At 45.7% G+C, this 13,354-nt stretch overlaps 1 protein-coding gene across 1 annotated transcript in view; it reads right to left on the bottom strand.

Annotated features, from left to right (window-relative positions):
* Positions 1-4,845: 4,845 nt before the first annotated feature.
* MINDY4 (MINDY lysine 48 deubiquitinase 4) overlaps positions 4,846-13,354 on the bottom strand; it is a 70,829-nt gene continuing 62,320 nt past the window's right edge. Inside the window, exons 17-18 of the mRNA XM_063301891.1 lie at positions 10,924-10,996; positions 4,846-5,884 (exon numbers count right to left, since the gene is read on the bottom strand). Of these exons, the coding sequence (XP_063157961.1) occupies positions 5,836-5,884; positions 10,924-10,996 (122 nt within the window). The 3' untranslated portion in view covers positions 4,846-5,835. The remainder of the gene's footprint in view (positions 5,885-10,923; positions 10,997-13,354) is intronic.

Below are 13,354 nucleotides of genomic sequence, written 5' to 3' on the forward strand. Positions count from 1 at the left end.
TGAATTGGGGGTACACAGATTGATTATGTGCCATCAAGTTGTTTTCAACTCCTAGCAACCACATAGATAGATTTCCTCCATGACGATCTACCCATAACCCAGTGTTTCTCAACCGCAGCAATTTGAAGATGTGTGGACTTCAATTCCTCAACTCTTCAGTTGCTGAGGTTGAGAAACACTGCCCTAACCTGGTCTTTCGGGTCTCCCAGTGATGTCCCCATCACCACTGTAACTGAGTCCATCCCCCTTGCTGCTGGTCGTCCTCTTCTCCTTCTTTCCACCTTTCCCAGCATCGGAGCCATCTCCAGAGAGCTGGGTCTTTGCAAAATGTGTCCGAAGTAGGATAATTTGAGCCTGGTCCTTTGTGCCCTGAATGAGAACTCTGGGTTGATTTGTTCAATAACCTATTTGCTTCTTTTCTTGGCTGTCCATGGTGTTCTCAGAAGTCTTCTCCAGCCTCAAAGTTCAACAGCGTTAATACTCCTCCTCCTGCTTCTTCAAAGTCCAACTTTTGATTTCATAGAATACCATGGGATAATACCATGGGATAATAGTGTCCCAGTGAATACCATGGCTTGCACAATTTGACTTCTCCTGCCTTTTCTTTAAGTCTTTCACAGGCATTCAGGGGTGCCAAGGGCAAAATTGTGCCTTGGCTCTGTCCCACCTCTTTGGTTGTTCTGCTTAGAGCAGAAACCTCATGCATCAAACTGGGTTTTATTTCTAATTCCTGCCCGGTGGGTAAATCGTTTCCTATGTTTGAAGTTCCCTGCTGGAATTTTTTTTAAAGACCAGGTATATAAAAACAGCTGCCGCTGCGTCGGTTATCCATTCAAACAGATGCCAATTTTGCATCGTCCTTAGATCGCGCAGCAAACAGGAACCTGGTATTGTGTTTAGCTGCAGGCGGATTGTTCTCTCGCAATGAGTTGGCCTTGGCCCTGACCTTGACAATGGACATAATAGAGCAATTATAATGTAGACTTGTCGTATTATTAAATCAGAAAACAGACTGAGAAAGAGGAGCAGTGATTTGGTGGCATAAAATCTTTTGCAAAGGCTTGTCCTGAAAATCCGACTAAGCGGGAGGTCAGCTGTGTGCAAGAATGTATTCAAAGATCAGTCACACCAATGGGGCTGAGTACCACCAGCCTGGTCAGGTTTTCAGTTGAGGTGTGATTCAACGGCGGTTCAGTCGACTTGTTCCCATTGAAGTGGATCCCTGTGCATTGCAGGTTCAGGCTAGACAGTCAGAATTTTCGGATTGTACAAGCTGTCGGCCAGTGGAACAGGCTGCCACATGACTTGGTGAGTCCTCCTTCGCTGGAGGACTTCAAAGAGATGCTGGAGAGTCCTCTGTTCAAAGTGCTTTAGCACAAGCTTTAAGGTTTAGTCCAAGACGCTCCGTTTTCTATCACTAGAGCTTTGCCTCTTCATCAGGGTGAAACACTTTGAAAACAGATTGAAAACAGGGATAATGGGGTTGGCCTAGAGGACCTCAGAGGCCCCTTCCAATGAGTCTAGGTTCCAGACTGGATCACTTGCATGGCTTTGCTTCAGTAGCTCCCCTGCCTCTTGGGAGTCTTATGCACAGGTAAAGCTTATCTACTCAAGGCCAACAAATTGTTGCATCACAAGGCAATCACTTTGGGGTACAGCCTACTCTAGTGTTTCTCAACCTTGGCAACTTTAAGATGCATGGACGTCAACTCCCAGAATTCCCCAGCCAGCATCTTTTAAGATGCATGGACGTCAACTCCCAGAATTCCCCAGCCAGCATGTTTTAAGATGCATGGACGTCAACTCCCAGAATTCCCCAGCCAGCATGTTTTAAGATGCATGGACGTCAACTCCCAGAATTCCCCAGCCAGCATGTTTTAAGATGCATGGACGTCAACTCCCAGAATTCCCCAGCCAGCATCTTTTAAGATGCATGGACGTCAACTCCCAGAATTCCCCAGCCAGCATGTTTTAAGATGCATGGACGTCAACTCCCAGAATTCCCCAGCCAGCATCTTTTAAGATGCATGGACGTTGACTCCCAGAATTCCCCAGCCAGCATCTTTTAAGATGCATGGACGTCAACACCCAGAATTCCCCAGCCAGCATGTTTTAAGATGCATGGACGTCAACTCCCAGAATTCCCCAGCCAGCATCTTTTAAGATGCATGGACGTCAACTCCCAGAATTCCCCAGCCAGCATGTTTTAAGATGCATGGACGTCAACTCCCAGAATTCCCCAGCCAGCATCTTTTAAGATGCATGGACGTTGACTCCCAGAATTCCCCAGCCAGCATCTTTTAAGATGCATGGACGTCAACACCCAGAATTCCCCAGCCAGCTAGCTTTAAGATGCATGGACGTCAACTCCCAGAATTCCCCAGCCAGCAAGCTTTAAGATGCATGGACGTCAACTCCCAGAATTCCCCAGCCAGCAAGCTTTAAGATGCATGGACGTCAACTCCCAGAATTCCCCAGCCAGCATCTTTTAAGATACATGGACGTCAACTCCCAGAATTCCCCAGCCAGCATCTTTTAAGATGCATGGACGTCAACACCCAGAATTCCCCAGCCAGCTAGCTTTAAGATGCATGGACGTCAACTCCCAGAATTCCCCAGCCAGCAAGCTTTAAGATGCATGGACGTCAACTCCCAGAATTCCCCAGCCAGCATCTTTTAAGATGCATGGACGTCAACACCCAGAATTCCCCAGCCAGCTAGCTTTAAGATGCATGGACGTCAACTCCCAGAATTCCCCAGCCAGCAAGCTTTAAGATGCATGGACGTCAACTCCCAGAATTCCCCAGCCAGCATCTTTTAAGATACATGGACGTCAACTCCCAGAATTCCCCAGCCAGCATCTTTTAAGATGCATGGACGTCAACACCCAGAATTCCCCAGCCAGCTAGCTTTAAGATGCATGGACGTCAACTCCCAGAATTCCCCAGCCAGCAAGCTTTAAGATGCATGGACGTCAACTCCCAGAATTCCCCAGCCAGCATCTTTTAAGATACATGGACGTCAACTCCCAGAATTCCCCAGCCAGCATCTTTTAAGATGCATGGACGTCAACACCCAGAATTCCCCAGCCAGCTAGCTTTAAGATGCATGGACGTCAACTCCCAGAATTCCCCAGCCAGCAAGCTTTAAGATGCATGGACGTCAACTCCCAGAATTCCCCAGCCAGCATCTTTTAAGATGCATGGACGTCAACACCCAGAATTCCCCAGCCAGCTAGCTTTAAGATGCATGGACGTCAACTCCCAGAATTCCCCAGCCAGCAAGCTTTAAGATACATGGATGTCAACTCCCAGAATTCCCCAGCCAGCATCTTTTAAGATACATGGACGTCAACTCCCAGAATTCCCCAGCCAGCAAGCTTTAAGATGCATGGACTTCAACTCCCAGAATTCCCCAGCCAGCATGGCTGGCTGGGGAATTCTGGGAGAAGAAGTCCACACATCTTAAAGTTGCCAAGGTTGGGAAACACTGGCCTACTGTGTCTCTACTCTGGGTCTCTGGATTGGACTTTCTGCTAAATTGAGGGAACTTTGGGCTTTTAAAGAAGCTGTAGAACACAACATTTAAAACCAGATTTAAATCCTGCATGTCTTACCTCCTTTTAAAAAAAATTCTTGCAGGCCAGAGAGTGTCTTTAGAAATTGGAGCATAATAATGGATGATGAGAGGGAGGGAGGGAGATGAACAGTATGCATCATGGAAGCCCAAAACAGAAATTCCAAAGTTTTCAGTGGTGACACCTTCCCGGTGTGCATTTGGGGCATGACAATAGTTTCACAAGAGCAGAAATGCAAAGAGCATTTTTCCAACAGGTTTTAAAAAGCATTTTAAAGGCAAAAGTTCTCTGGTGTGGTTTATGAATTAACTCTACAAATAGCCTGAAAATGCTTTCAGTAAATCCCAGCTATCAGGGCTTTGGTGGGGACCATGGGTGTGTGTGTGTGTGTCAAAAAAGTCAAGATGGCTGCCATGACTACCAAACTGAAGCCCCAGCCCCTTTTTTTACACAGAACTGGGCTTCAATTGTGCAGATAGACCAGCCATCTTGATGTTTTGTTTTTAAACCTCTCCCCCTCTGCAGACACCCCCAGTCAGATTTGGGATTTGTGATATGTGTTCTTCTGGTTTTCTGTTGGATAAGAACAACCCTCATTCTGGAAAAAAAAGAGAAAAGGTCCATTTTTCTTCATATTAAGCCCTCTTCTTTATTTACACAACGACACATAATATTCCCTACATACAATTTAAATCTATAATGGGGGGGAGGGGGATCCAAGAAGCATCACTTACATTACATACAAAAGTCTTGCCTTTTTTTTTTTAAATGCACTCATTGCACTTGAAAAATGAATTCTAATCTTACTGGGGAAAGAAATTCTAGAGGAAATGTCATTGAAAAAGTCCAGGGGAAGCCCTATTACACTTTTGAATCCTAAGGCACATGGGGGAACATGGAACCCGACCTTGGGTTTTTCCTATCCGGTCCCTTCTCAAGACCACAGAGTGTCCCCAAATTACAGTACTTCTTCCTGAGAGTTGCCCCCCCCCCCCAGCTGAACCTCAGAAATGAACGAGGGAAAGATTTTGCCCGCTGTGTTGTCGTCACCAGTTTTTCTCCTTGAGCATTTCATTCCTACAAATAAATTTCCTGCAAGAGAATTACGCCCAAGCTTCTGTGATAAAAACTGAGCCACTCTAGGCAGTGTTTCTCAACCTTGGCAGCTTGAAGATGTGTGGACTTCGACTCCCAGAATTCCCCAGCCAGCACAGCTGGCTGGGGAATTCTGGGAGTCGAAGTCCACACATCTTCAAGCTGCCACACTGCTCCAAGGGCTGATGTGAACATGCCAAATTTGGTCCCCAATCCCACTGCTGACAATTCCTAGCACCTATTGGGACCATCAGATGATTTATTCATGAAACATGTCAATGCTTGCATGGTGGGGCAGGACAACTTGTAGTTTACGCCATAAACCCCACATCAGCTTTATCAGACGGGTGCAGTACCGTCAGAGCATAGATTACCTAGATATGTCAATCTCTTGAGGGCAGCTCCAATATGAGCTATTCAAATAGAAATCATCATTTCTCTACTGAGATAAAATGATTCCTAAATTACAGTCCTTTTATTTTCAGGGCATAGAATTATAGGTCCAGAATGGGCTTGGCAAGCTACATTTTAAGCCTTAAAAAAAGGCAAGCTTCAGTTACAGGAATTAAAAGAAGAGACGGCCCCATCATCTCCGTTCTCCCAGCGGCCGGGAGTTCCAAGGACCAAATTAAAAATAGATTACAATTCAATCAGTTAAAAAAAGAAGAAATCGGCAGTGATGTCTTTGGTTCCAAAATATTTTGGGCTAGCCAAAAGAAATGCTCTCGGGAACAAGAGTTCGAACTTTTTTGTTTGTTTTTAATGTACGTTTCGGCTTCCTAGCTTTAAAACGGACCCGGGGACTTTTTTTTGTCATCGCTTGGTTTTTACAGAAAGAAAGGTGGCTGCCATCAGTATTGTTCAACAGATATAATCACAGGACATGGCATGGATTCAGCAACGGAATTTGATGGGATGTTGACAGATTTACTGCTTTTTTGTTTTTCTCGGTCGGGGTTGGCTCTCCTGTTTCCACACGCCGGGTGACCGAGGAGAGGACAGCCGCCTTCTTATGCCACAGGCAGGAGCACAAGGTGTGCATGATGAGGCCCAGCCACCGTCCCTCCTACGTCCTTCGGCCGGTCTGCATCGGATTGGTGCAGGGACGACAAATGCCCAGGTTCCCCCTGCGGGTGGGACCTGGTTTTGCTTGAAGAAGTCAGTCACAAGATGGGGTCCGTGCCGTTCCAGTTGACCACGGCTCCCTTCCACCTGAAAGGCCAAAAGGGGCAGGTTCACTCTGATGGTCTTCCAAAAGTAGCTTGCGCAGAGCAATTCCTGTAAAACTAGGCTTCAGCTCGGCTTAAAACGGCTGGGGCTTGCAAGACTTTGCTAGATCTGGTCAGGAAGGAGCTCCCAGTAGTATAACAATAGTATGAGAAGGGATTTGAAGGGAGGGATACCTGGAAGGGGGTCAAAAAAGCCAGAAGCCAGCTGCAACCATATGCTTGAAGCAGCCATCCTGACTTTTTTGACCCTTCTCTGTGGACACCCATGTACGAAGACAACAAAAACGGGGAAGAATGGCCAGAGGAGAAACTCAGTTGGACATCTCAGCTCCACATTCTATTTAGGGAGGAAACTGAATTGTTTTACAGGGCAGATTTCCAGCCTAGTCGCTTCTTCTCCAAATTTTTAATTTTTAAAAATCCGGAAGCGGGGGGGGGGGGACACTATTGATGGACTTAGGGGGGCCAGGAGTGTATATTGTGATGTTCTTGGCTTTTTCAAAAACAGGAAAAATCACACAGTTAGGGGGCTGTGTGCCCGGGAGGCTGTTTCTTGCTGGCAGCACTTCCTGGATTGCCCATGGGATTCCCCATCACGGTGTGCCCACACAGTCACTCCAAGAAGTGCAATAAAGGAGATGCATCCTCTACAGTGAGCCTTCCCCACCTCATATATTTTCAAAAACAAGTTGGACGTTCCTTCTGGGTAAGGCCAAATCCTCCCAGGGTTGTTCTTTGGATGAAAAGGGGGAGGAGGGCGTGTTATGGGTCAAGATATAAATCTAATAAAGAATCAAAGCAAAAAATATACTTTGCACACTGTGCTCCTGCTAGCTGTCCTCCCACCATGGACTGGAAGTGGAAACCAACCCTTGGCCCCAGCAGAATCCAGGATGGAATTCTGCATCTCGAGTTAGATGTCTGTTTTACGATTTATTGAGGCAAGCAAACTCTCTGGGAGGGGACAACAAATAGTCATTAGCAGCCGAGATTCCATGTCTCTATCATGACAATGGGACCTCGCTGGCAGCTCCTAATTGGCGCCCTTCGCCTGGAGGACCAAGGCTCCTATTAGCCTGGACTGACTGTTCTCTTAACAAGTCCACCATTCATGCTTATTTATGGCCGTAGCTTCAAAGAAGCTCAAGCAGAGCCAGATTGACTAACGCTATTGAAATCTTCTTGGGAAGCCGAGGGAGAGGCTGACGGAGAGGCTGACGGCGGGGCGGGGGAGCCCAGCCACTTTCTTCTGAAAAGCTTTTGGAACAATATTGCTTGCCACCTTAATTGACTCCAGCCTCCCTCTGAAGGCGCAGCGCATCTTATTCATCTTCAGAGATGACCTCCCAGGTCACGTCTAATTAAAAAACGAGCCATCAAAAGTTGCAGTTCTCTTCGGATCTCTGTCTGAACCACAGTGACCGCTCTCAGCGAGGCTGTACGTGATTATAGTTTTTCCTGATTTATTTTTCCTTTTTGTTCACCCCCACCCCCCCAGAAGAAGAGCACCTTAGTCTTTGGGCAAATAAAGGGAATGCAGCAATAACTGAGTTCCCTGGGGGAGACCATTTTTTTTTTTACTAAAACAAAACATACTATAAAGCAGCACAAAGATGACTGTTTCACCATTTAAAAAGCTAAAATCCACACATTGGGGCAGATTTCTTTTTTGGGTGGGATTGATTTGTTGGATTCTTCTCCTGTCTCTCCTCCAATGGAGAGCAGATCTCCCATATTTAGTCACATTGTAGAGGGTGCGTCTCCTTTGTTGCACTTCTTGGAGTGACTATGCGGCCACATAGTGGTGGGGGATCCCATGGGCCATCCAGGAAGCGCTGCTAACAAGTAGCCGCCTCTGGGGCACACAGCCCCCCAACTGTGTGATTTTCCTGTTTTTAAAAAAGCCAAGAATATCACTATATAAACTGATATAGAAGCAAGATGGAACTAGTGTTCTGACTGCTACTAGAGCATGGGTACTGTAGTTCTTCAGAACTTTTAGTAGAATGTCCTCCATCTTATGAAGCTTGTAGCTAAAGATGTTGAAGCTGAACCAAGGTAGCCTCTGCCCTCCATAATCTTCATGCAGATGAGGTCCATGGAGATCTGGTTTGACTTCCTCCAGCATAACTACTAACTACTAACAACTCCCAGAATTCCCCAGCCAGCATGCATGGATTTCAACTCCCAGAATTCCCCAGCTAGTATGCGTGGGCTTCAATCCCACGAATTCCCCAGCCAGCTTGCCTGGACTTCAACTCCCAGAATTTCCCCCAAGGGTCATCTGAAGGGACGAAAAAATGTGTAAAGCTTAATATATCTGGTTTTAGAAAACCCTGCCAGGAAACATCCATCCAGTCATGAAATATGTATTTTATTTTTCTCCTCTGTGCCTGTAGACCCTGGTGGGAAATTTTATGGAATATAATATTTGTTGTCCTTGGAAACAAATCTTTGCATTGCACAGATTTCCATTCAAGCAAGAAGACTGCTAACAGAGGCAGATCTTCACCTTGGGTGCTGGTGCTTTTTGCCCCAAGATTGAGAAAAAAACAAGAGTAGCTTGGTCCCCTTCTCTCTGGATAGGATAGAGTTAATCAGAAGTTATTTCCTTCACTGGAGACAGAAAACAACAAAGGATTAAGAGAACAGGATGAATTTTTCTCTCTTCCTTGGGGCAACGATATTTATTTGCCCACTCAAGAAAGATCAAGGAAATGCACATTCCTTTTTCTCTTCGATCCTAATTCAGCTTCTTACGCATATTTTGGAGACATGAATCGAAAGGGGCAGCCAATGACAGCTTCTCCCTCTTGCCTTAAGGAGTCTGAAGGGGCGAATGACACGGCAAAGGTAACAGTGGGCCAAGGGGAAATATTTCTAAACGGCTGTCATTCACAAGGGGATCAGAAATTGAAATTTCCCTGGGCCACACAGGCATTCCAAGAAGTGCTGCAGAAGAAAAACAGCCCTGGGGAGGGGGGAGAAACAATCCGGTTCTGCTGCAAGCACAGAGACCATTACAAAATTTAAAAAAAATAAAGGACATTTTCTTCACTAAATAAAGCAGCTACAACTAAACGCCCCAGCAGTTTTTTTTTCTCCCCTTTGCAGGATTTTTAAATAAAAAATCCTCAGAAATAATTGGCAATAGAACAGACTGGAGCCATGCAGCTTCCCAGTTGCTGTAGAAGCCAATGGCTAGTTTTCCTAAAGGGCTGTGTGATCTGCTGCGTATACCATAAATATATGTGGGAAATTAGAACGAAGCAAAAAGTTATATTTATCTCCAGCCACGTCCGCAAAGGGGGTCCCAGAAAGCAAGGAGGAGGTTGTGATTGTGTGATCAAAGCCTGCCCATTTGTATTGCATCGATGTCGCACACTCGTACAAAGGGGCGGGGCTTCCACCAAGCAGCTGCAACAGCTGTGTTGCCAGGAACATGGGTGTCTACCTGATTTTCATCCTGCTCATTCTAAAAAAAATGGACCAAATTTATTTAGAATTTCTGGAGCAATATTTATTTGCACAATTAATTTATGCAGGCTAGCAACGGTCCCTTTCAAACTACAAGGCAGGCAAGCAGACATCGATGCTCATATTTCAGAGGAAGAGACAGTGCCGATATTATCTTTTCCAAACTCAAAATAGGAACTATAACTGCCATGGGTACCAACACTTTATTTTTCCTTCAGACACATTCAAAGGTTTTTGCAGTGTTAAGAATCCCCCGTGAATCTGTCTGACCAGGGATCCTAGCAGGAGAAAGGCATAAAGAAAGATGCATATTGCAGACCAAAAAAAGTCTATTGAGTATTTCCAAAACTCAGCTGGAGTATGAGGAAGCGCTAAGAGTGAAAAACAATCATAGCAGATCATTTGTGACAAAAGAGAGGTTTAGTGGTGAAGGCACCAGGCTAGAAACCAGGAGGCTGCGAGTTCTAGTCCCGCCTGAGGCATGAAAGCCGGCTGGGTGACTTGGGCCCGTCCCTCTCTCTCAGCCCAAGAGCCAGTCAGGCGTGGTAGGAGAGTTCTAGTCCCGCCTCAGGCATGAAAGCCGGCTGGGTGACTTGGGCCCGTCCCTCTCTCTCAGCCCAAGAGCCAGTCAGGCGTGGTAGGAGAGTTCTAGTCCCGCCTCAGGCATGAAAGCCGGCTGGGTGACTTGGGCCCGTCCCTCTCTCTCAGCCCAAGAGCCAGTCAGGCGTGGTAGGAGAGTTCTAGTCCCGCCTTAGGCATGAAAGCCGGCTGGGTGACTCTGGGCCAGTCCCTCCCTCTCAGCCCAACCCACCTCACAGGGTTGTTGTTGTGGAGGAAATAGGAGGAGGAAGGAGTATTAGGTATGTTCCCCACCTTGAGTTATTTATAAAAATAATAAAGGCGGGATAAAAAATCTTAAAAAAAACAAACAAAGGCTTTAATGGGGCATCCTTCTGGCAGGGATGAATGGAAAAGGACCCCAGAGACTAAATTTAATTCACTTACAGCCTCCATTCATACAAAGAACTGTGGCCTTTATAATGGCTACGGAAGCAGTGGCTGTACCTATCATACATGTCTTGCAAGCCATTGGTTCTGGCTTTGGGGTGAACCCAGCTAATAATTTACTCCACAAACCATGGTTAAACCATGGTTAAACATGTGACGTGTGACTCTAGCTGCAGAGTGGCCTCCATGCAACGTTGCTCTGTCTTTAGGCTAAAAGTCAAGAGAATAAGATGGAAAGACTGTCCATACTGGCCTACCCTAGTTGCATACATGAGACAGCTGAGGACTAGAACCTAGTAAAAAAATTTGATAATATAATGTAATGTAATGTAATGTAATGTAATGTAATGTAATGTAATGCAATGCAACAGAACACAACACAACACAACACAACACAACACAACACAACACAAATTCTGCACGTTGGCATGGGACCCAAACTGCATTTCCTTAATTGCACAGAGGTATGTGATTTTGAAAAAAAAAAGTATAAGTAATGCAATTATTCATGCTAAGCAAGAGGCGACTGGCACTTACTTGGTCCGAATACAATGTTCCAAAGGAGAGATGAGATCATTTTCTTGGTCTTCGACATAAAGCGGTGAGGTGTCTGCAGAGACAAGGAAGGCCAGCGTTAATTGTCATCAGGTAGGTGCCGATGACACCTCAATCCCATTTGCCAACAATGACATGGAATTCCACGGTGGAATTCACTGCAGCCAATTTAGAGGGTTCTAAAAGGAAACTAAGGTAATGCATGCCATATGCCAGCAAATTTGGAAAACACAGGAATGGCCATCAGATTGGAAAAAATCAACTTATACCTCCATACCAAAAAAGGGGAACACTAAAGACTGTTCAAACTATCGAACAGTGGCACTCATTTCACATGCCAGTAAGGTAATGCTCAAGATCCTGCAAGGTAGACTTCAGCAGTTCATGGAGCGAGAATTGCCAGATGTACAAGCTGGGTTTAGAAAAGGCAGAGGAACTAGGGACCAAATTGCCAATATCCGCTGGATAATGGAAAAAGCCAGGGAGTTTCAGAAAAACATCTATTTCTGTTTTATTGACTATTCTAAAGCCTTTGACTGTGGACCCGAACAAATTGTGGCAAGTTCTTAGTGGTATGGGGATACCAAGTCATCTTGTATGCCTCCTGAAGAATCTGTATAACGACCAAGTAGCAACAGTAAGAACAGACCACGGAACAACGGACTGGTTTAAGATTGGGAAAGGAGTACGGCAGGGCTGTATACTCTCACCCTGCCTATTCAACTTGTATGCAGAACACATCATGCGACGTGCTGGGCTTGAGGAATCCAAGGCTGGAGTTAAAATCGCTGGAAGAAACATTAAAAATCTCAGATATGCAGATGATACCACTTTGATGGCTGAAAGCGAAGAGGAACTGAGGAGCCTTATGATGAAGGTGAAAGAAGAAAGTGCAAAAGCTGGCTTGCAGCTAAACCTCAAAAAAACCAAGATTATGGCAACCAGCTTGATTGATCACTGGCAAATAGAGGGAGAAAATGTAGAGGCAGTGAAAGACTTTGTATTCCTAGGTGCAAAGATTACTGCAGATGCTGACTGCAGTCAGGAAATCAGAAGACGCTTAATCCTTGGAAGAAGAGCAATGACAAATCTCGATAAAATAGTTAAGTGCAGAGACATCACACTGACAACAAAGGTCCGCATAGTTAAAGCAATGGTGTTCCCCATAGTGACACATGGCTGCGAGAGCTGGACCATAAGGAAGGCTGAGAGAAGGAAGATCGATGCTTTTGAACTGTGGTGGTGGAGGAAAATCCTGAGAGTGCCTTGGACTGCAAGAAGATCCAACCAGTCCATCCTCCAGGAAATAAAGCCAGACTGCTCACTTGAGGGAATGACATTAAAGGCAAAACTGAAATACTTTTTGTATTTTGCCACATAATGAGAAGACAAGATACCCTGAAGAAGATGCTGATGCTGGGGAGAGTGGAGGGCAAAAGGAAGAGGGGCCGACCAAGGGCAAGGTGGGTGGATGACATTCTAGAGGTGACGGACTCGTCCCTGGGGGAGCTGGGGGTGTTGACGACCAACAGGAAGCTCTGGCGTGGGCTGGTCCATGAAGTCACGAAGAGTCGGAAGCGACTAAACAAATAAACAACAAAAAACAAAACTGGGCCAATGTTTGGTGGATCAACGGTTATGAGTCTGGATAGATATCCACATTGATAAGCTTCTGGAATGGATCAGGAATTACAGCGCCACACGCCAGGATGCTTCCATCTGGATTTCAACACTGAGGAGGGATCTGAACTTGATGGCCCCTACAATTCTTGGATTCCATGGATCTTGGCTTGTTCCAATCTCAGAGTTCTTCTGATGGTCTAACCAGTGTTCCTCAACCTTGGCAGCTTGAAGATGTGTGGACTTCAACTCCCAGAATTCCTCAGCCAGCACAGGAGTTCTGAGAGCTGAAGTCCATATATCTTCAGGTTGCCAAGGTTGAGGAACCTGGTCTAACATTTGATGGCGAAATGGGGATGGTCTTCAAGAGAGATACAACAGACATCAGGGTTGGAAGAGGGACCTAGAAAAAGATACTCATCCAACTTGTTCCTTCCCTTGAGCAGGCCCCAGTTTTTTCTTTCTGGAGCGAATCTATTGCTAGCTTTTGGTCAGGAGCTACGAAGACCCACTTAGCAACACTGAATGCTGCTTGACTGCAAGGTTGTGCTATCAAGAGCATCTTACCCATCAACAATAGTAGAAGCAGCACCAATATTGTAGCGGGAACAGTCACTTTACAAGCGAGGGAGCATAAATCCAAATAATGCATTGTTGGTCTGATCTACATTTGCTAGACACGTGATAAATAGTGTTTTAACCAGTAGGTATGTATGTTTTTCACGCGGGTGGTGTGACAGGAAACAAACTTATTGAAATAGTGCCTTCCAAATAAGGCAGGGGTCCCTGAAAG

This window comes from Candoia aspera, chromosome 4 (assembly GCF_035149785.1).
Source record: "Candoia aspera isolate rCanAsp1 chromosome 4, rCanAsp1.hap2, whole genome shotgun sequence".
Taxonomy (NCBI): domain Eukaryota; kingdom Metazoa; phylum Chordata; class Lepidosauria; order Squamata; family Boidae; genus Candoia; species Candoia aspera.